This window comes from Hirundo rustica, chromosome 22 (genome assembly GCF_015227805.2).
Source record: "Hirundo rustica isolate bHirRus1 chromosome 22, bHirRus1.pri.v3, whole genome shotgun sequence".
In the NCBI taxonomy this organism is placed as follows: Eukaryota; Metazoa; Chordata; class Aves; order Passeriformes; family Hirundinidae; genus Hirundo; species Hirundo rustica.
Window position 1 is genome coordinate 3,064,380 of NC_053471.1, and position 20,238 is coordinate 3,084,617.

The window sequence follows — 20,238 nt, forward strand, 5'->3', positions numbered from 1 at the left end:
TCCAATGTGATAGCTGATGGCACATTGCACAACATTTCCAAGGACTTTAAAGTGAGCAACACCTGAGAGATCTCTTGCAACTTGGGACTGCTCCAGGCCTTACTGTTACCTGAAAAATCCAAATCACAGATAGGTGTGAAGATACATCACCTCTGGATATGCGAAATGGCATTTTTTTATCTACTGCCAGCGATACTGCTGGTGATTTTTTTTGCTTCATTCATATCAGCAATCATAAGAACAATTCAAACTGAGTATGCCAATTGCAGCATCCCTCCTGGAGTGAGCAACCCTGGAAAACTTCGACTTATTGTTGCTGTTTTGATTGTTACATCTACTCTGGTGAGTAACTCTACTGTGACTTCTGCCAGAAATCTTGTTAGATGTTAATTTTATTGTATGTGTAAATACCAGAATCCTGCTAGCTCCATCAAGGCTTGAATGATGGCTTCTCTCTTCTGGGGACTGACTTGAGGGGACAGTTTTTGGAAAATCATTTCCGTTAGACCTCAGTCAGATTTTTCCCTATTACATAAGGATTAAGTCAACCAGAAGAGCCCAAGCTTTATCAGCTGAGCCTCCCTAATTAAATTTAAAATTAAATATTTATAAAAAGTGAGACTGCTTTGACTTCCACTTTAGCTGAGCACACATGATGTTTTTAGGCCACTCTTGGGGTTTTCCAGTAACACAGAAGGCTGGGTGGTAGAAGTACCAGTAATGGGGGGCTGGATGCTTTTTAAGAAGACAAAAACAGAAACCCCAGAAATCTCAGAGGAATGAGAGACACTTGGGAGCACTGGAAAGGCTTCCCTCACCAGATGACCCTTTACCAACTGCTTTCACTCACCAGGAGCCCCGTCACCAATTGCCCCTCACCAGGTGCCCCTTCAATGAGAGCCCCTCACCAGGTGCCCTTCTCCAGGTGCCCCTCACCAGTTACCCTTTGCCAATTGCCCTTCTCCTGGTGCCCCCCACCATGTTCCTCTCACCATTTACCCCTCGCCAATTTCCCTTCTCCTGGAGCCCCTCACCAATTGCCCCTCACCATTTTCCCCTCGCCAATTTCCCTTCTCTTGGTGCCCCTCACCATTTTCCCCTCGCCAATTTCCCCTCACCAATTGCCCCTCACCATTTTCCCCTCGCCAGTTTCCCTTCTCCTGGCGTCCCTCACCATTTTCCCCTCGCCAATTTCCCCTCACCATTTTCCCCTCGCCAATTTCCCCTCACCACTTGCCCCTCACCACTTGCCCCTCACCACTTTCCCTTCTCTTGGCGCCCCTCACCATTTTCCCCTCGCCAACTGCCCTTCTCTTGGTGCCCCTCACCATTTTCCCCTCGCCAATTTCCCTTCTCTTGGTGTCCCTCACCATTTTCCTCTCACCATTTGCCCCTCGCCAATCTCCCTTCTCCTGGTGCCCCTCACCATTTGCCCCTCACCATTTTCCCCTCACCAATTTTCCTCCTCCTGGCACCCCTCACCATTTTCCCCTCGCCAATTGCCCTTCTCTCGGTGCCCCTCACCAGCTGCCCCTCACCATTTTCCCCTCACCAATTGCCCTTCTCCTGGCGCCCCTCACCATTTTCCCCTCGCCAATTTCCCTTCTCTTGGTGCCCCCTCACCATTTTCCCCTCGCCAATTTCCCTTCTCTTGGTGCCCCTCACCATTTTCCCCTCACCAACTGCCCTTCTCCTGGCACCCCTCACCATTTTCCCCTCACCAATTTCCCCTCACCAGTTGCCCCTCACCATTTTCCCCTCGCCAACTGCCCTTCTCTTGGTGCCCCTCACCATTTTCCCCTCGCCAATTGCCCTTCTCTTGGTGCCCCTCACCATTTTCCCCTCACCATTTTCCCCTCACCAATTTCCCCTCACCAGTTGCCCCTCACCAATTTCCCTTCTCTTGGTGCCCCTCACCATTTTCCCCTCGCCAATTGCCCTTCTCCTGGCGCCCCTCACCAGTTACCCCTCACCAATTTCCCCTCACCATTTTCCCCTCACCAATTTCCCCTCACCAGTTGCCCCTCACCATTTTCCCCTCGCCAATTTCCCTTCTCTTGGTGCCCCCTCACCATTTTCCCCTCGCCAATTTCCCTTCTCCTGGCGCCCCTCACCAGTTACCCCTCACGCGGTTCCCCCTCCCCCGGTCCCCCCTCAGGGCTCTCCGCGCGCGCCGCCTCCCCTCAGCTCACCCCGGCCGTCTGTCCTCCCTCTCCCAACAGGGCAGGATTTTTGAGAAGATGGAGCTGTGCAGCAGCCTGGCCGTCAAGCGCCTCGTGTTCTCCGGCTGGAGGCCGGGCCCGGCGCCGGGGGTGCGGCAGGAGGACGCGCGGCTCGGGCGGGTGCCCGTGCGGCTGTACCGGCCCCGCGCACCGCCCGCGCGGCCCCGCTCCGCCGTGCTGCTGTTCCACGGCGGCGGCTGGATCTGCTGCAGCCTCGGTACGGCCCGGGCCCGGCTCTGCGGGCGTTGCTTTAGCCGTGGCCACCCGGCACCAATTCCGGGCTCCGCACAGACGGCGATATAAAACTTTTTCACCTGTTTATATACTTTTTAGCAAACGAAGAAATTAGTGCCCGTTGGTTCTAAATTACTTGATCCTCTTTCGTAAATTTGTATTCTATCCTCTTTAGTATTTTTTGTATTTATTTAGTATTTAGTATTTGTTTAGTATTTATTTAGTATTTATTTTATTTATTTAGTACTTTATTTAGTATTTAGTAATTAGTATTTAGCATTTAGTATTTACTATTTACTATTTAGCATTTAGTATTATCTTTCCTCTGGTAGGGGCTTTCCGACATACACGTAATGAGTCTTTTGTTAGCTGCTTCTTTCTATTCTGGTTTCTGCAAAATGTCCTTGTAGTCTGTAAATTCTGCCCTTCTTGTATCCAATTTCAACAATACACCCCCCTCTCCCAGGCCTTGTTCTTTGAAGCATATCAGGGTTAGTTTGGCAAAACATTTAAAAGTTTCGGTGATTTTCCCAATCAAGTCAACAATAGCAGTCTGTGTAAAGAAAGTTAGCTGCATGCTGCCTAAAAGTGATTTAAAACTAGCACACTGTTTATAATTAATATACTGGTTGTGATTAATTAAAACAATTAATTAAAAATTAATTAGAAATTAATTAGGACTTTCCAGCAGCGCAAAAGGAGGTGGTGGGCAGGGGGAGAGGGGAGAGGGATGAAGGGAGCTGGATGGTTTGTGGACAGCAAAACATCCTTCCATGTGTTTCAGATTCCCATGAAAGGATCTGCCAGTACATTGCCCAGGAAAGCGACTCGCTGGTGGTGTCCGTGGGGTGAGTGACCAGCGGCTGCCCCAGAGGAGCCTTCTTGCCTCTTGTTGCTTCTCAGCACTGCAGAGATGCACAGCAGAGGGGAATGTTGCTTTTCAGGAGCTGGGCTCCATGATCCTCATGGATCCCTTCCAGCTCAGCATTTTCTACGATTTTCCCAGGATCCCAGGTGTCCAGACAGAATTTCAAGGGGGCTGTTTTAATTTCTCTCCCTGCTCCATCAGCTAACAGTGCAGACATGGCCCACAGTAAGCTCCATGGGTCTCCCAACATACAGCTATGCTGGCACCACACAAAACTAAGAAATGCCTTCCAGAGGAGAGTTCCACTGTGCTGAGAAATTACTAATAAACCAACTTGGATGGTGATGATTCAGTGATCCATTGAAATAGGTGTAATTACCTTGTGAACTTCAAGGAGCTTTCTAACAGTAAGAATCAAATGCTAGTTAGTAATAATATTACTAATTAGTACTACTAATACTAGAAATACTGAGAAATATAACAGTCACAGTTATTTAAATAAAGAATAAATCATCCTAAAAATTAAATATCCTAAGTAAAGGTGAGGCGCAGATTGATTAAATATTGATACTTAATACTTAATTGATTGATACTTAATCCGCAAGTCAGATGCAGTCTACACCAGAAAAAGAAAATGAAGTTGCATCACTTAATTTGTGATCAGGGCAGCTCTCGGAATACCCCAAATATGCTATGTCCTTGCAGCCCTGTCCTATGGCTATCACTTCTCTGTGATGACTCATTGGACAAATACCTGTTTAGTATATAAAAATACCTTCATGGAGTTTTTTTCCTGAGGGAAAAATTACCCCAACACAGGGAAAAGCAGGATGCTGTAGAAATTTGGTATTCACACTTAAGACATTTCCTTCTGTTACTTTTGCTGTCTCCGTGTCCCAGGTACCGTTTAGCCCCCGAGCACAAATACCCCGCTGCGTACGAAGACTGTCTGAGCGCCACGCAGCACTTCCTGCAGCACCTGCAGCACTACGCCGTGGATCCCGCCCGCGTCACTGTCTGCGGGGACAGTGCTGGGGGCAACCTGGCAGCTGCTGTGAGCCAGACCCTGGCAGGCAGGTCAGACCTCCCCAGGCTCCGTGCTCAGATCCTCATCTACCCAGGCCTTCAGGCTCTGGACTTCAATTTACCATCCTACCAACAGAATCGGGGAGTCCCTCTGCTATTCCGGGAACGTGCTGTTTTCTATTCTTTGCAGTATGTACAAGGCGACACATCAAATCTGGAAGAGGTCTTGGAGGGCTCTCATATTCCTCCAGACATGAGGCTGAAGTGTAGGAAGTGGGTGAATCCAGACAACATCCCTGAGGAATTTAAGGTCAGAGGCTACAAACCACACAAGCCCTGTGAATTCAAGCCTGGAGTTTTTGAGAGAGTGAAGAGATTCTGTGAGCCCACCCTGTGCCCGCTGTTCGCCGAAGATGCAATTATTCAGCGGCTGCCAGAATCTTTCATCCTGACCTGTGAGTACGACGTGCTGCGGGACGATGGCTTGTTGTACAAGAAGAGGCTGGAGGACAACGGGGTTCCAGTGACCTGGTGCCACCTTGAAGATGGATTCCATGGAATCATAAACCTATTTGATTATTGTGGCTTGTCATTTCCATCTGGGAAAAGGGGATTGGACAGTGTTGTTGCATTTATAAAAGGCCTGTAGAAAGAACTCTCATTATGCTTCTCCCACTAATGTCTCTACTTAGGGTCTCACACCTCAGGTAGTGCTGGTCAGCAAGAATGCAACACCTTTTGATGTGTAAAATAGAAATTCTGATATCCATGAACTTCAAATTAACACAGACCTTTTCCTTGTGAGACTCCTGACAGTTCAATCATCACAATTTTTCTATGTGCTGTGGGTTTTTTTCAAATTTGTATCCGATTTATTCCTTGTCTTTAATTGCTAAATTATTTACTTCTATACAAATAATCTATGTGGAATGATTTGGATTAAATGTTCACTACAACAAAGTTATTTGTGATGTCCATTTGATAAGCTCCAAAGCATGACTTAATTTAGCTAAAAAGTGTAAGCTAGGTAGATGGTGAGCTGGAGGGAAAACTCTGGACAAACAGGCAGAGAACAAGATCTTGGTGAGGAGATTAAGCCAATATTCCAAGCCTGAAAAAGCAGCAGTGCAAGGCCAGAGTTGATGCAGGACACTTAGCTGGAGACAAGTAAGGGCTGCTCTGATCTTGAATTTGTACCTCTACAAAATCCTTTTTAACTTTGGAAAGTCTCCACTCTGCCCACTGAGGGCAGGATATAGTGCTGAGAGGAAATGCTGACATCAGATTTTAGAAAGGCAGGAAGGATCAGTGACCTGGGCTCTCGGTGTGTGTGTACTGAAAGGTACAGCTAAAAGAGAAAATATGAAGCAAAATGTTTTCATGTTCTTCCAAAGGGTGTCCCCCAATATTAATTTTTGCAGAATCTGTGCTGTGATTCTGTCAATTTGTGCTTTCTCCGTGGCTTGAGTTTTATTTACAGGATGAGACAGTGCTTTCCCTTACATGATGCTTCATTACACCCTGCTGATGAAAGCAAGAAGAGCAGTGAGCACACTCAGAACGGCCAGGCTGAGGACATGGAAATCACCGAATTGCTAGGGTTGGGAGTGATCTCCGGAGATCATCCAGTGCAATTCCCCACCAAGACAGGGTCACCTGGAGCAGGCGACGCAGGAAGACATCCAGATGTGCTTGGAATGTTTCCAGAGAGGGAAACTCCACACCCTCCGTGGGCACTGTCCCAGTGCTCTGTCACCCTCAATGTAAAGAAATTCTGCATGTTGAGGTGAAACTTGCATTTTAGTTCATGCCCATTGCTCCTCGTCCTAAGGAAATCCTCCGGAAAGAGAATAAATAAATAAATAAATAAATAAAATTTAAAAAAAAAAAAAAAAATCCTGACTTCCCTTAGGTTTCCCTGCGCAAGGGCAGCCCTTCACTGAGCACGGGCGGCCAGCCCTTGCCTTACCGTCCGCAGAGAGCGGCGGAGCCGGGGGGCCGTGCCAGCGCCGGGGCGGCGGGAGGCGGCGCCGGGCCCGGCCGTTCCCCGGTACCGCGCGCAGGTCACGCCGGGCCTCCTTGAACCGAGATTACCCGGCCGACACCTCCGGCCGCTCCGCGCGGCTCCCCCCGGCCGCCCGCACCATGACCCCTGCGCCGGCTTTGCGGAGCGGCCGCACTCGGCCCGTGACGGGGCCGCGGCTCTGCCCAGCGCTGCCGGGGGAGCCCCGCGGGCCCGCGGCCGGGCCATGGCGCTGCTGCCCGCGCTGCTGCTGCTGCTCCTGCCCCTGGCGGCGCTGGCGGCGGCCGCCGTGCTGCTCGGCCTGCCCGGCTACGACATCCCGCCCGGGGTGAACCAGCCGGCCAAGCTGCGCCTGGTGCTGACCGTGCTGCTCGGCACCGCCGCGCTGGTGAGTGCGGGGGGCGAGCGGGCGTTCGGGGGGAGCCGCGGGGCGGGTGGCGGCGGTTGTACAAACGCGGGCAGCCGGCGGCGGGATCCGCGTGTCCCCGCTGTCCCCCGTGGGATGCTGCAGGTGCCGCATCGCGGGGAGGGGATGCGGGCAGCACCCTCGATCCCCTCCCTGTGTAACCCCCCGGTTACCCCCCGATCCGGACACTGCCCCCGCTGTCCCCCGGTGGGGGATGCTGTCCCGGACACCCTGGTGCGGACACTGCCCCGGGCACCCCCCGGCCGGGCTGCTGCGGGGAGCGCGGCCCATGTCGCGGGCAAAGCCCGATCCCGGTTCAGGAAGGTGCCTGGGGCGTGTTAGCGGAGATTGCGACTGGTTGATGGCAGTCCCCAGTTCGGGGCTGGGCCGGTGTTTCGCCTGATAACTGCCCGCATCTTCAGGCGAAATCACCTTGAACAAGGAAAGCTGCAGCCCTTCAGCAGCTCCTGCTGCGGCTGACATTTATGGCACGCAATCCGGTTAGGGCTGCTTTACTTAATCCTTGGACTCCCTTTGGCGGCGTTGCATAAAGGGCATTAGAGCCCTCCTCAGCTCTGCCTCTGTTACTTGCTGTCTTTGAATTTCTTAAAATCTTCTGGTTTGTCACTCCTTGAGCCGCAAGCATTACCCCTACTATCACACAGACTTTGTTTTCTTTGCACAGATTCTCAAACCGTTTGCATCCTCTTTAAATTAAATTTACTGACAAAGCTGCCCAGCAATCCTGAAACCCACTAGCAGGTGACAAGACAGACTCACTGGGCATTAAAAAGAGGGATATTGGTCAGCCAGTGAACGATAACTGGTTCCCAGCTTCTTGTTTCTTCACTTACTATGTCAGATTTATATTCTAGCTTGCAAGAGCATTGGGAAGGGATGCAACTTCATTATGCTCAGTAGATCTGTTGTGCGAATAAAAAGCGGTAACTAACTTGCACAACACAGCTCGGCACTTTAGATTTGCAAATTCGCTGAGTCTAATTCATGAATATTAGTTTCAGCAATGAAGAATTGTTTCTACATATGGTATTTCGTTGTTGTTATCAAGTATAAATGAAACAAGAATTACACATATGTGTGCAGGATAATGCAGATGATTAAAATATGTACTCCAAAACAACCAGTTTGGCTGACCTTTATAAAATTTCTGATGTGACATTGGATTTGAGTAGTGCAAGTAAATTTTTCTACAGACTGCAGGGTGTGAGAACTTGGGAAAATTGTTTCGTTTCCAAATCAGAGTTCTGTGTTTCTTTAAAATTTTCCCCAAATAAGTTTGATGTAAGTGCAATGCAGAGTTTTTATACCCTGGCTGACTCCAGACTTTTAAAGATGCCCTAATGTCTTTTACCTTTAACAGGGAAGGATTTTGGAGAAGACTGGGCTTTGCAGCCAAATCACTTTTGGCCGATACGTGCGACAGGGACGGAAACTAGGGTTGGATCCAAAGCTCTTTATCCAGGATGTGCAGTTTAACAAAGTACCTGTGAGGGTTTATCAGCCTAAAGCTACCTCGGATGGACCAAGGAGAGGCATCCTCTTCTTTCATGGAGGAGGCTGGGTATTCGGAAGCCTTGGTAAGATACTTCCTGGAGGAACTGTGGTAGTGTAGAAAGAATATTCTCATCTTTTTTCAAGTCTGAAATAAGATGTGGTTTCAGCATGTGATTGGGGATGAAGTCTGAAGCCTTTCTGGAATGGACATTCCTTAGGCTGTCTCAAAGCTGAGGGCAACAGCGAAGCACTAACAACAATATTTCTTTTGCAGATACCTATGAAAAGGTGTGTCGCTACCTCTCCAGGGAGAGTGACTCAGTGGTAGTGTCTGTGCAGTAAGTGAACACTACCCAGTTCTGTAGTTGGGAGGTTATTGTTGCTGTGGGACCACAGCAGAGCTGCGCTGGTGTTGGAGGTGTTCTTTTTTGGCGCAGGAATTTCTATGGGATTCAGCCAAGTCCATAAAGAGAAAAATAGTGATTACAGAGATTTCGCAGCCCTTAGTTGTTCATGACCAGAGATATTCTTAAAAGATATAAATGGAAATATTTGGCACACTATAAAAGCCAGTTAAAAACTTAGGTGAAAAAAGTCTTCCTTGTGCAGAACATACGGACATGTAATAAGATGCTCCAAGAAATTGGGAGCTATGGGAAAAGAAAATAATCACACTGAAATACTCCCATTTTGCACATAGGAAGCAGAGCCACAAAATTATTAAATAATCTTGTCAGGAGTACAGAGGGGGTTTTCACTATCACTAAGAATTGTACAATTCCTTGTTCAGATCATTAATCAGAGACAATCCTACTTCAGTGAATCCTTGTGACTGAACTCATCATTTACAGTTTGTCTGCAATCCCAAAGAGAGGAGCAGCTGTTTGGAGGCACCGAAGGTCCTGACCTAGAGCCAAAGCACCCCAAAATGATAGGGCTGAAGAACAGCATACGAGACCATTTCTTGGTTACTGCTACTGACATTTCCTTCCTCTTGTCTCCGTGTCCCAGGTACCGTTTAGCCCCCGAGCACAAATACCCCGCTGCGTACGAGGACTGTCTGAGCGCCACGCAGCACTTCCTGCAGCACCTGCAGCACTACGCCGTGGATCCCGCCCGCGTCACTGTCTGCGGGGACAGTGCTGGGGGCAACCTGGCAGCTGCTGTGAGCCAGACCCTGGCAGGCAGGTCAGACCTCCCCAGGCTCCGTGCTCAGATCCTCATCTACCCAGGCCTTCAGGCTCTGGACTTCAATTTACCATCCTACCAACAGAATCGGGGAGTCCCTCTGCTATTCCGGGAACGTGCTGCTTTCTTTGCTTTGCTGTACCTCAATGGGGATGCACTGCACATGCAAGAGGTCTTGGAGGGCTCTCATATTCCTCCAGACATGAGGCTGAAGTATAGGAAGTGGGTGAGTCCAGACAACATCCCTGAGGAATTTAAGGTCAGAGGTGTGAAGCCATTTAGGCCCACTGATTTTATAGCTGAAGTTTATGAGACAGTGAAGAGATTCTGTGAGCCCAACCTGTGCCCGCTGTTGGCTGAAGACTCTGTTGTTCACCAGCTGCCAGAATCTTTCATCCTGACCTGCGAGTACGACGTGCTGCGGGACGATGGCTTGTTGTACAAGAAGAGGCTGGAGGACAACGGGGTTCCAGTGACCTGGTACCACCTTGAAGATGGATTCCATGGAATCATAAGCTTGTATGATTATTGTGGTGTGTCATTTCCATCTGGGAAAAAGGGATTGGACAGTGTTGTTAACTTCCTAAAAAGCTTATAGTAAACATCTTAGATTCCATGAGTCTGTTCATACTTCAACCTAGGAAAATATCTTTTTAGGATATTTAATATCAGGTTGTGGTAGTGAATCAGGGGCAGCCATTAACAGTGATAAACAAAGCTCATCAGAACCTAATTCCAGCTGTTTGTTGGAACATGGAATATGCAAACCTTACACAAGCTTGTACCATGCTGCAAGCCCTTGTCTTTAGCTCTGTTAGTAGCAAACAGCTCTTTGAACAGACGTCCTGGTTTGTTCCAGTTCTTTAAAATAAAATATATCTGAGTGAAGAGAAACTGTGTGTTAGCAGGTGTGTCTGGTGTGAGAATAAAACCCAGCTGACATTAGTGGGTTATGAGCCACTGACAATAAAATAATAAATACGGTGAAAATAAGGAAATACGATGCTGTGTCAGACGTGATCTCTGTCACTGTGGGCACAATGAACAAACGACATCACCCGTATTTCTCAGCACACAGGCACGACTGGAGCCCTTTTCTACCCCAGTTTTAGCACTGGACTACTGCGTAATGTTTCACCCACATAACTTGAAGGGCAGTTCTGTGCACCAGGGAGGGGAGTGCTGGTGGGGCAAACATACGATTGCATCACAAAAAGATGGGCAGGATTGGTGAAAAATTGACCCAAATACTCTACTACAGCTCTTGTTGGAAACTGAGTGGAGAAGAGGAAAGGGGAAAGATCAGGAGAGAAAGAAGGAGAAGGTCAGGAAGGTGAGGGCAGGAACAAAGCAGGTCTGTGCTGTGGGGGCAGTACAGGGCTATAGCTGTCAGCTGGAGTCCAGCCTCACCTCACAAGAATAAGAGGGAGAAGGATAAGCACCTTTCTTGGGCTGTATTCATTCATTCTCTCTATGACCTGCTCTTCCTCTCTGTAAGCCAGGGCAGAAGCAATGCCCAAGCACAGGCTGCACTGGGAGGTTCACACTGGATGTAATATTGGCCAATTAAAAATGGCACTTAGGGCAGTCACTTGTGGCTGCTGTAGCATTTACACTCAAATATACAGCATTATAGACAATAATATTTACCAACATCATGCAAGAGAGACTTCACCAATCCTTCCAGAATTTAATACTTATGACTTGGAGGATCTTTAATAATCTGGATATTGGTCTCATTTGCTAGCAGAGCTGCTCAATAGATTTTATGCCCTGCTTAAAAGCTCTGCAAAATTTTGTCATTACACTTTTAACTTTGTCAAAACATGCCAGTTAGGTTCGATACTAGAGCTATTCAAGCACATCCTCCTGACTCTGCTAAAATTGCTTCCTTTAGATTTTTTTTTTTGCTGGAACCAAATGCCCAGACTGTGTTGCAGTCTGCTGCAGCAGAAATGGAACAAACGGGGGGAGAAATGGTTCACTGATCTTTTTCAGATGCTAGTTCCCATGGCAGGTGAAGGTGTTTAACCAAATTAACCAAAGCACAGATAATTTTTCAAGTGCAATACAGTGTCTTTTGTTTGGAGCCAATCCAAAGTTTTACAGTGGCTGATTTTACCAGTTGACTTTGCCAGCTGAGGCAAAGAACAGAGACTTCTTCCCCCAAAAGCACTTGTGTAGATGAAGAAAGGAGCACTGGGACAGAGCTGCTGTGATTACTGGGCTGCCTCAGCAGTGATGAGTGTTGTGTATCTCTCACATTTACAAACTCAGCAGCATCTCATAAGAACAGCCTCATCTGCTGCCCAGCTCACAGACCAAACACTAAGGAGAACCACGATGGGGAAATCTGAGGTAAGGAACAGAAAACTCCAATGTGGGGCTGCGTGTGCCAACATTCCAGGCAGCAATGATCTGTGACTAATACTTAAATCCTATTTTATATATCCTTCAACAGCTGTATGTGTAAAGGAAGGTACAGTTGCTCTGTAGCCATTCAAAGGCCCCAGAGCTCCCCTGCAGGTTGGATTCCAGTGGGAATCCTTCCCGAGGCAGGCAACCTTCATGCGCTGCTTGGGACTCCCTGGGTGTCTCCCAGTCTGTGCCTTGGGAGTGACCAGGGCACGTGATGAAAACTCGTGTGTTACTCCCACCTGGGACTGGGTATTGTGTCTTCAGGGAATCCCCTGGGCTCTAATAGCAGCTTGCTGGTAAAATAGGATTATTTTAATCAGCACACCTCCAATTGATACAAACAAACTGCACTTAAATAGGGCCCAGGTCTTTTACAATACTTTTCCCACAAGCATCATCTGCTAGAACGTCCCTTACACCAAGGTGCCTCTCCACCCCCAGATGTTGTTACCATTCTCTAGACAGGCACCTGGAAGGCTGGATATGCAATGCTGCTGCATGAAACCCTTAAGCAGCACAAGGCAATCAGCTTCTCATTTTCAGCCTTCTTAAATGTGTCTGCAAATCCATGATGCAAGTGTTGAAATCAGACTGATCGGATCTCATGACATACAGATGCAGTTGCTTAAGTTAAATGGAAATTCGCTTGAAATGCAAATGCCCTTATTTTCGGGGATTAAATTATAAGTAACACAGAGACTGCCAAAGGTGTGTGGTATCAGTGGGAAGAATACAGTCTGACTGAAAACCACACTGAGCCATCTGATTGCTGTGCACAACAGCATCATGTGCATCTCATTTCGGGGCCTGCCACCGCAGCACTTCTCATCCATCACAAGAAGCAAGAAGCCAAAATTTAGTGTCAGAGTGTGCTGAGAACTGCAATGGACTCAGTTACAACGTGTGCTGCCTCCCCTCTGCAGCTGGAGTGCAAGTTGGCCTGGATTCCTGAGAAATCAGATTTCCCCATTCTTGGTAGTTCTTGGCATTGTTGATTCAATGAAATGGAACATGGTGCATTGGTCAATATATAGATTTAGAGACAGGATCCTCCTTCCATTTAAATTCTGGAAATGGATCTTGTGGTGACTTTTGGCTACTTTGTTACCAGTCAATACCTTATGTTTTTGATTAATAAAGTGGAAATGTTATTCATACAACAATCCTTATTCACCACAGGATGCATGGAAGGAGAGTGGCAATGAACAGATTTCTCTTCCTTATCCAATATCAGCTGAAAACAAGGAGAGCTATGGGATACAACCAGCAGGAGAATTCATGGAGTATTACTATCTTTCTGAATTTTTAAGTAAAAGCTTACCTGGGCCAACTTTTCAACTATCTACCAGAGAGGCTCTGAAGAATCAGGACTCCTGATTGACAACATGCCTGCATCTGTCAGTGTCCAACAGTGATTTTCTCTTCCAGCCAGAAGGTGGATACACGTGTCCTGAGAACAAAAAGATCCATTTTGTCCTTAGTCTGCTGTCAAAATAGTACAAACATTCCCTATGACAACTGTGGGGTAAAAACACCCCAACCAAGAATTTAATTATATAATTTCTAACATTTAATCTTGTTTCAGAATAACACACTGTCTTATGGCCATCTTGAAGACCTGACGAAAAACTGCACTAGAAAGAAGTTGGGTGATGTCCAGTATCTGCCCCATTTCCTGTGAAAACACAACAATTTCTGCTTTTGCTGCTTGTCAGCTAACACAACCGCCTAAAACTCATGACCTCTCAGATCAGGGATATCCTCCCCAAAATGTTGGTAGAGTCCTGGACTTTGAAGAGGCACAGAATATCTGCAAACTGTCAGACAACTGGTGAGAGCCAGAGGAGCCGGGGATGCCCCTGTGTAAACTGCTTAGGGTGATCTTAAGCGCTGCTTAATATAGCTTGGAGCTTGTGGGAGCTGCTCCATGCAGAAGGAATGAGAATTAGGTTATACAGGCACATGGCTTTAGACCAGTTAGAACAAGTTGCTGGGTCACATCCTGACCTGTGGGTGGTCAGCACTATTTCAGAAGACCTTAAATCACTGAAAACAAATTTTCATCCCTTGGTTTTTAGTCAATAAATAGTTGCAGCGAAAAAAACCAGCCAAGCCAAAACATAGAACAAGTGGGCTAGAACTTGAAATAAAACTCCTAATTGCCTTGCCCTCTGTTGTTTTTAAATTATTATTATTTTTACACAGCTTCCTATGTGTTTCTTTGAAGAAAGAGCAGAAAAGAACCTTGTGTTATTCCACAGCATGTCTGAAACCTCTGCACGTCCAAGGACAAGGTGAAGCAAGGTTCCTCGCGGTGCAGGGAGCAGGCAGACCTTGATTACCCTTGGCTTTACATGGGGAGAGCACTTAACGGCAGATAAGCTGCAAAGCAAACCACGTTCGCTGCCCTTGCATTAGCAGAGAGCAAACCCGGGAGAAAGAGCTCTGGGGGGCTTTCCACTGCTGGATAGGCAGCCCTGAGGCTTTGCTCCTGGGTAAGAAATGCTGGTACAAGTCCAAATTCTTATTGCTTCACTATGCAACTTCTGCATTTAAATCACATTTGGCCCAGAGCAGAGATCTGCAAAGCTCAGCTGCTCTTGGTCTGAGGCTCAACAATAAACCGGCAGCGAGTTAATGGATTACATTCAATATATCTGGAATTAGTTTCATGCAACTCACTTTTTGCTCAAGATTAGCAATACTATAATTATATTTAGGAACAGATAAAGCCTACACCGTAGTCTTGGCATGGAAAAGCCCCTGGCCGTGGTCTGGATGGAGTTTTAGCGCTGCAACATTTTAGTCACCGTGATTTAGATTTGCGTTTTCAAGGTTGGGCTTTCAAGTGAAGGACATTGATGACTCAGACGTGCAGAGCAACAGTGGCACCTATTGGCAAAGGGACTGTGGCTCTGGGAGCCGCCCAAAATCATCTGGGAACAGCCCCTCAGCTGAATGCAGGAACCAGACAGCAGCGTCCTTGATGAAATCTTTCTGAGATGCAAGAGCCCCGGTAATTAGATAAGCATTATATGGGTTTTTTTTGGCTTCAAAGCCCCGGGGAGATCAAAGGCAATTAGAAAAAATTGAAAGCAAAATAGGTGAAAGTCACTGAATCACACTTAGCTATTAGTGCTGTGCTATTAAACACATTCTCTTGAAAAAACATCTCTAAGATAATCCATAAAGGATGAATTACAATGGGATAAAAATTGGTGGATATGGAAATTCTTGTATCCACAAGGAATTCCTTCATATTAATTTCATTGCCAATATAGCTATTAAAAGTGTATTTTTCTGTTTGCTCCCATCTGCTGATATTTTTTTGTGACAGTACCAATCAGACATGCACCTCTATAGCACAACAGAGCCCAGATAACATCTAGAACACAGCTTAGAAAATTATACAAAGGCAGCCTTAATTTCACACAACTCCAATCAGTTTGCTTTAAAATCTGCTCATCAATTATTCATAATTATTAAATATTTATAACAAATGAATCATTTATGTTTATAATCTACTGTGCTTTTAAAAGCAAAGCTCATATATGGAAAAACCACCTATGAAATTTGTATGAAAACATTAATTCCAAAATCTGAGAGCTCCCCAGCCACAAGTCTGATCTGTTTTTATTGAGCCATTTACAATTAAATAAACAACCAGGACACCCAGGGGAGCCCAAGGTAACTTGGTGAAATGTGTTTTGGTGGAGAGCCTCTTAACCAGGAGGGTGCACAGCTCCACCACACAGGTCAGATGGGATAAGTGATACCCAGCACCAAAATATCTCCTCTGATCCATTTAACTGCTCGTCTCTTTTCACCTGGAAATTTCGACTTTCCTCACCAGCCCAGCCACTTTGTGGTGAGCCCAGCTCCAGCTGAACTCCTGGCAGAACGAGTCCAGGCCTGAGCTCAGTGATGGTGGAACCAAACACCAACCAGCCCCAAACAAAACCTGAATGTATCTTTATCTCTAATATTCGACCTGACAAAATTTCAGGCAGAATATCTCTGATAGTTAAGGTTTTCCCCCTTCTTTATCTTTCCTACAAAATGTAGCTGATGCAAATTATTCCAGACAAAAACCCCCCAGACCCACTGAGCCATAGCTGAAAGCAATGCTGCAAACACACGACTGCACCAAGAATATCTCATTTATATTTCCTTTCTGACCATTGTGAATGGGTCACAATCCCACGTTCTGGGCCTGCATATCTGGTTTGTGCTCATAGGCAGAGGTAAATATGGACATGATTGTTCCCAAGTTCTGCCCTGCATTTGGCAGAAGTCAGTTGAGGTGGGAATGGCAGATAAAACTGAAAGATTCCTACACCCATAGCTTAGAGACACTAATTCTTGCTGAGGGAAACAGTGCTGTTTAATCTGTGACAAGAATTCTGTGCCAGAGGTTCCCTGAATAATAAATACCCTTGTTGTGTCTAACACATCATTTCCCAACTCACTGTAATCTTCAGAAATTACAACAGCTTTTATTCACAATAAACCCACTGAAATAGAGGTTATTTTGCCTGTGCTTTAAGAACACATAAATCTGAAGGAATCAAGATGTTCACAGCTGCCCCAGAAAAGGGGTGAGAAAATCTGAAATTTCATCATTGCAAGCCTGCAATAACTCAGAAATCCATTTATTAGTAAATAAAAAATGCAGGCAAGTCATGAAAATGTACAACAGAAATTGTGGGCTCTACTAATGGCCCAGAGAGCTCCCAAACCTCCCAGCTCTTCAATATTCCATCAGCACTTGAAGAAACACCCTGAACAAGCCAGTCGACTTCTTTAAAATAAGAACCCAGGACTGGCTGTGTAAATATGTACTTACCTGCTCCAGCGCTGTAAATATGTAATTTAGGCTGCTGTCTCATGACACATTTTGTGTCTAATTTAAGGAACTCTGTGTTTGGACAGCAGGGTCTGGATTCCTGTCAGGTAAATATTACAAGCTGTAAATTTTCGCAGCAGATTTGACACTAAATTTAGTTAGCACTATATATAAAGTGCCCATTGACCTGATGGGAGCCCTTGTCCTTGACAGGGGTTGGCCTGAGAGGAAGTTCAGGGTCCATGAAGGAGTGAGACAAAGACTCCTTTAAGTCCAAAACAACTCCAATCTCCTGAACATCAGCACTTGCAGGTTCTGCTGCCGTGGAAGGAGAGAGCCTCGTTCTCCCAGCTCACCTCGAGGTGGGAACACTCACAAGCAACGGGAAAATGCTCTTGGAAAAGCATCTTGAGAGCCAGGCACTGCCTCAGCTGCTTGAGTGCCTCAGCCTGGCAGCTCATAAGGAGAAAGTCTTGCATTTATATCAGTTAAAAACAAAGCAATTCTGAGTTCCTGCAGTGATACAGAAGCCATGGCTTTGCACATACTGGTTGCTGATAACTGCCCACCGAGTCAGCTTTCTAATTTAATTTTCTCACCTGGAGATGTCTAGAGGGGTGCTGGGAACCCCCACTGGTTTGTGCACACAAACCTGCATCTTTCTTCTGTTCCCTCAAATGTTTGAGCTTCGAAGGCGCCTTTAGTTATGGCAGTCATAACCTTTGGTTACATCAGCGCTCTCACTGAACAGCCCAGACTTCGCCCTTTGTATTATTGGTAATTTTCCTTTAAAATCTGTACTTAGCACAATCCCAAGCTTTGTTTTTGTAAGGCAGGTGTTGGATGCTCTTCATCCCCTTTATCACTACGTGCTGCAGGGACAGTCTGCATTCCTGCTGTTAATATAAATATTGAAAGCAGAGCACTGAGCTGAGCCCCTTGGGTGTTTTTGTTGGGGTTTTTTTTAGGTTTAAATACAACAACCCCGCCGGTAACACAACTTCAGTAAAATCCCAGCCAGGGTGGAGCGGGCCAGGCTGGCACCTGGGTGACCATTTGGGCGCTGTAGGCGTGCAGGGGAGCAGCAGGTGGCAGAATTGGATCTGCTTTGGTGCTCCTGGTCCCTGACTCTGGCACTGCTGATGGGGAGCTGCCCCTGGCCCTGCCCGGTGCCCCCTGACCATCGCTGCCCAGCGAGGCTCAGCTCAGGCTCTGCAAAGGTCCTCAGTGGGCCAAAGCCCCCTCTGATGTCAGAGTCCCCCTCTTAAGGAGAAGGAATTTCTATTTATTCCTTCAAACCCTGCCACATCTCCGCTCAGAGGATGCAGCTCTTCCAATGTTTTGGAATCCCTGGGGGTAAAAGGTGACATTGTCACTATTCTAATTTCTATTAAGAGTGGAAATGAGGTCAAAGCAGGGTCGAAAGTAAACCGGGCTTGATTTTATACGACCAGCACGAAAGCGCCCCATTTCTTCACAGATGAAATCACACCCTGCCCAATTAGCCAGTCTCAGCCTGGAAACCAGGAGCTGTCCTGATGAGATTTTGGTGGCAGATCTCTGTGCAGGACCCCCCGGTGTTCACTGCTCCATGGCTGACAGACCAGGAGCAGGAGGACTCGCTGTCCTCCATGAATCATTTTTTTTTCTGGCTATACTCAGTGCCCTCTCTACAGGATACATGGAACACAACCCAAGGATGCAGCCAGCCCAGAATGACCTGCTAGGTTTAAACATGAACTGTTTAATTGTCACACAAATCCCTGTGACTTAACACGCTGGCCACTTCCACCTTTCACGCTCCATAATGTCATTTGGTTTTTTCCTGGTTTTGGTGTATCCCGGCAATGCTGCCCGCAGTTTGTCAGAGATTAAATCACAGGGAGGGGATGTGCCTGCAGCCAGTCAGCAGGAGGAACAACACCGGCGTTTTCACTGCCATTTCCATATTTTAAACACTCCACTAAACTTTCTCGCTGTGCACAGGGCGAAGTGCTGTGGTTGATCGTTCAGACAGCTCTGTCAGCCCGTGTTTCCATGAGCAGAGCAGGGCTGGGCTCTTGGGCTCTACCTGTTCCCTGATGAATCCCTTTGCTCTGGCTGGGCATTTCACAGGAAAGGCTTCTTTTTCTATTTATAGTCACTATTTGCAACGCCACCTCTGTGTGTGGCATTGAAATCAGCAAACTGCTACAGGGAAAAACGTGTTCCAATTAATATTAAATGAGCAATGTGTTAGGTTTTTTTCCTTTTTTTTTTTAAAGAACTTATAATGAGGAAAATAAAAATAGCATCTTCCAGTGAACCAGTGACAGATCTAAAGTCTTGTAAGTTTAAATCTGAACACAAACCAGTCTCAATACCCCAAATATCAATTCCCTGTTAATGGGAAAATGTCAAAAATGCCTGTGAGATTTCAGATGGCCTTTAAAAAGCAGAACACTGGCACCAAAAACCTGAAATAAGGGACCAGCTTGTTACCAAGCTGGAATAAATTTCTTGGGTTTTTAAGGTGAATGTAACTTTGGCTTATGGTGCTGGTTTGACAGTCTTAGAAATCACAGGCATCTGCTTCTGCCTCGAGCTAAGACAGCAGGCGCAGAGGCAGGGAGAATTTATGCAGAGTGCTCTAATTTTATTCAGATTTGTTAGCATAAAAAAAGCATACTTAGCTTCAGATGGTGAGAAATAGCAGCTTTTAAATCATGGGTTTTACAGAGATTACTGCTGTGGAATCTAAAGGGTAGAATTTGCTGGCTTCATCGTTAAAATAACATTTTTCTTTCCTTAAAACACATTGAGTCATAGCAAACTTCCAGGCCTATTTTAAGGAGACCCACTGTTGATAATTATTGTCTTTTTTTAGAATTCTGCAGAAATTATTTATTTCTTTTCCCATATCCTTTGGAATTCCTGTGGCAGGAGTACAGCAGATGGCCTATATAAGAAAAATATTGGCATGCAGATTTTCTGTAGGATCAGCCAGGGTATGACTAAGCTGAAATACCTGAGCAAAGCTTTCCTCTGAAATCAGCATTTGTCATTGTGTTTATACTCTGCTGGAAGTGGCATAATAAAATATACAACACAGCAGGGTTATTTCCAGGGGAAAATCAGGAATTCTGCATCATGAGATGAATTGCATACGATATGGTCCAAAGTAAATTGAAAACAGTGGAAATCTTTCAACTGGCTGTAAAACTTATGGTCAGGCTGTTACCACACTGCTCTTAGAACTGGAACTCCTGTGGATAATAATAATTCTATTTTTAGACCATGATGATTCCCAAGAAATCTTTTCTTGTATTCCCTTCTCCACTTGTGCTTCAAAGCTTTGGGGAGCAGATTCCTCTATCACCCCTCTCTTTCTGTGTAGATTAAATCCCACTCTACCCAATCCTCCCAGCCCCAAAACCAAGACCTGTCATCAGTAGATTTTGGTGTCTGGTCTCTGTGTAGCACCATCCAGTGTTTTTCCTTTGGTTTCAGAAG

The 20,238-nt window shown here is 46.4% G+C and overlaps 2 protein-coding genes across 2 annotated transcripts; both read left to right on the top strand.

Moving 5' to 3' along the window:
- Positions 1-811: 811 nt before the first annotated feature.
- LOC120762267 (arylacetamide deacetylase-like 4) lies at positions 812-5,216 on the top strand. The gene is made up of 4 exons (XM_040084496.1): positions 812-882; positions 2,223-2,439; positions 3,241-3,304; positions 4,225-5,216. Exons 2-4 carry the CDS (start codon positions 2,241-2,243, stop codon positions 4,997-4,999), a joined length of 1,038 nt encoding a protein of 345 aa, XP_039940430.1. The 5' UTR covers positions 812-882; positions 2,223-2,240; the 3' UTR covers positions 5,000-5,216.
- Positions 5,217-6,599: 1,383 nt separating this feature from the next.
- Positions 6,600-10,376, top strand: LOC120762288 (arylacetamide deacetylase-like 4). Its single transcript, XM_040084542.1, has 4 exons — positions 6,600-6,761; positions 8,161-8,377; positions 8,569-8,632; positions 9,306-10,376. The coding sequence occupies exons 1-4, from the start codon at positions 6,600-6,602 to the stop codon at positions 10,078-10,080; spliced, it is 1,218 nt and encodes a 405-aa protein (XP_039940476.1). The 3' UTR covers positions 10,081-10,376.
- The last annotated feature ends 9,862 nt before the right edge of the window (positions 10,377-20,238 follow it).

Excerpts from the sequence above, each read along its gene's own strand:
- LOC120762267 (XM_040084496.1), top strand. The coding sequence starts at position 2,241 with ATGGAGCTGTGCAGCAGCCTGGCCGTCAAGCGCCTCGTGTTCTCCGGC. Across the intron at positions 2,440-3,240 it reads CTGGATCTGCTGCAGCCTCG|ATTCCCATGAAAGGATCTGC; the intron begins GTACGGCCCGGG and ends CATGTGTTTCAG. Across the intron at positions 3,305-4,224 it reads TCGCTGGTGGTGTCCGTGGG|GTACCGTTTAGCCCCCGAGC; the intron begins GTGAGTGACCAG and ends TCCGTGTCCCAG.
- LOC120762288 (XM_040084542.1), top strand. The coding sequence starts at position 6,600 with ATGGCGCTGCTGCCCGCGCTGCTGCTGCTGCTCCTGCCCCTGGCGGCG. Across the intron at positions 8,378-8,568 it reads CTGGGTATTCGGAAGCCTTG|ATACCTATGAAAAGGTGTGT; the intron begins GTAAGATACTTC and ends TTTCTTTTGCAG. Across the intron at positions 8,633-9,305 it reads TCAGTGGTAGTGTCTGTGCA|GTACCGTTTAGCCCCCGAGC; the intron begins GTAAGTGAACAC and ends TCCGTGTCCCAG.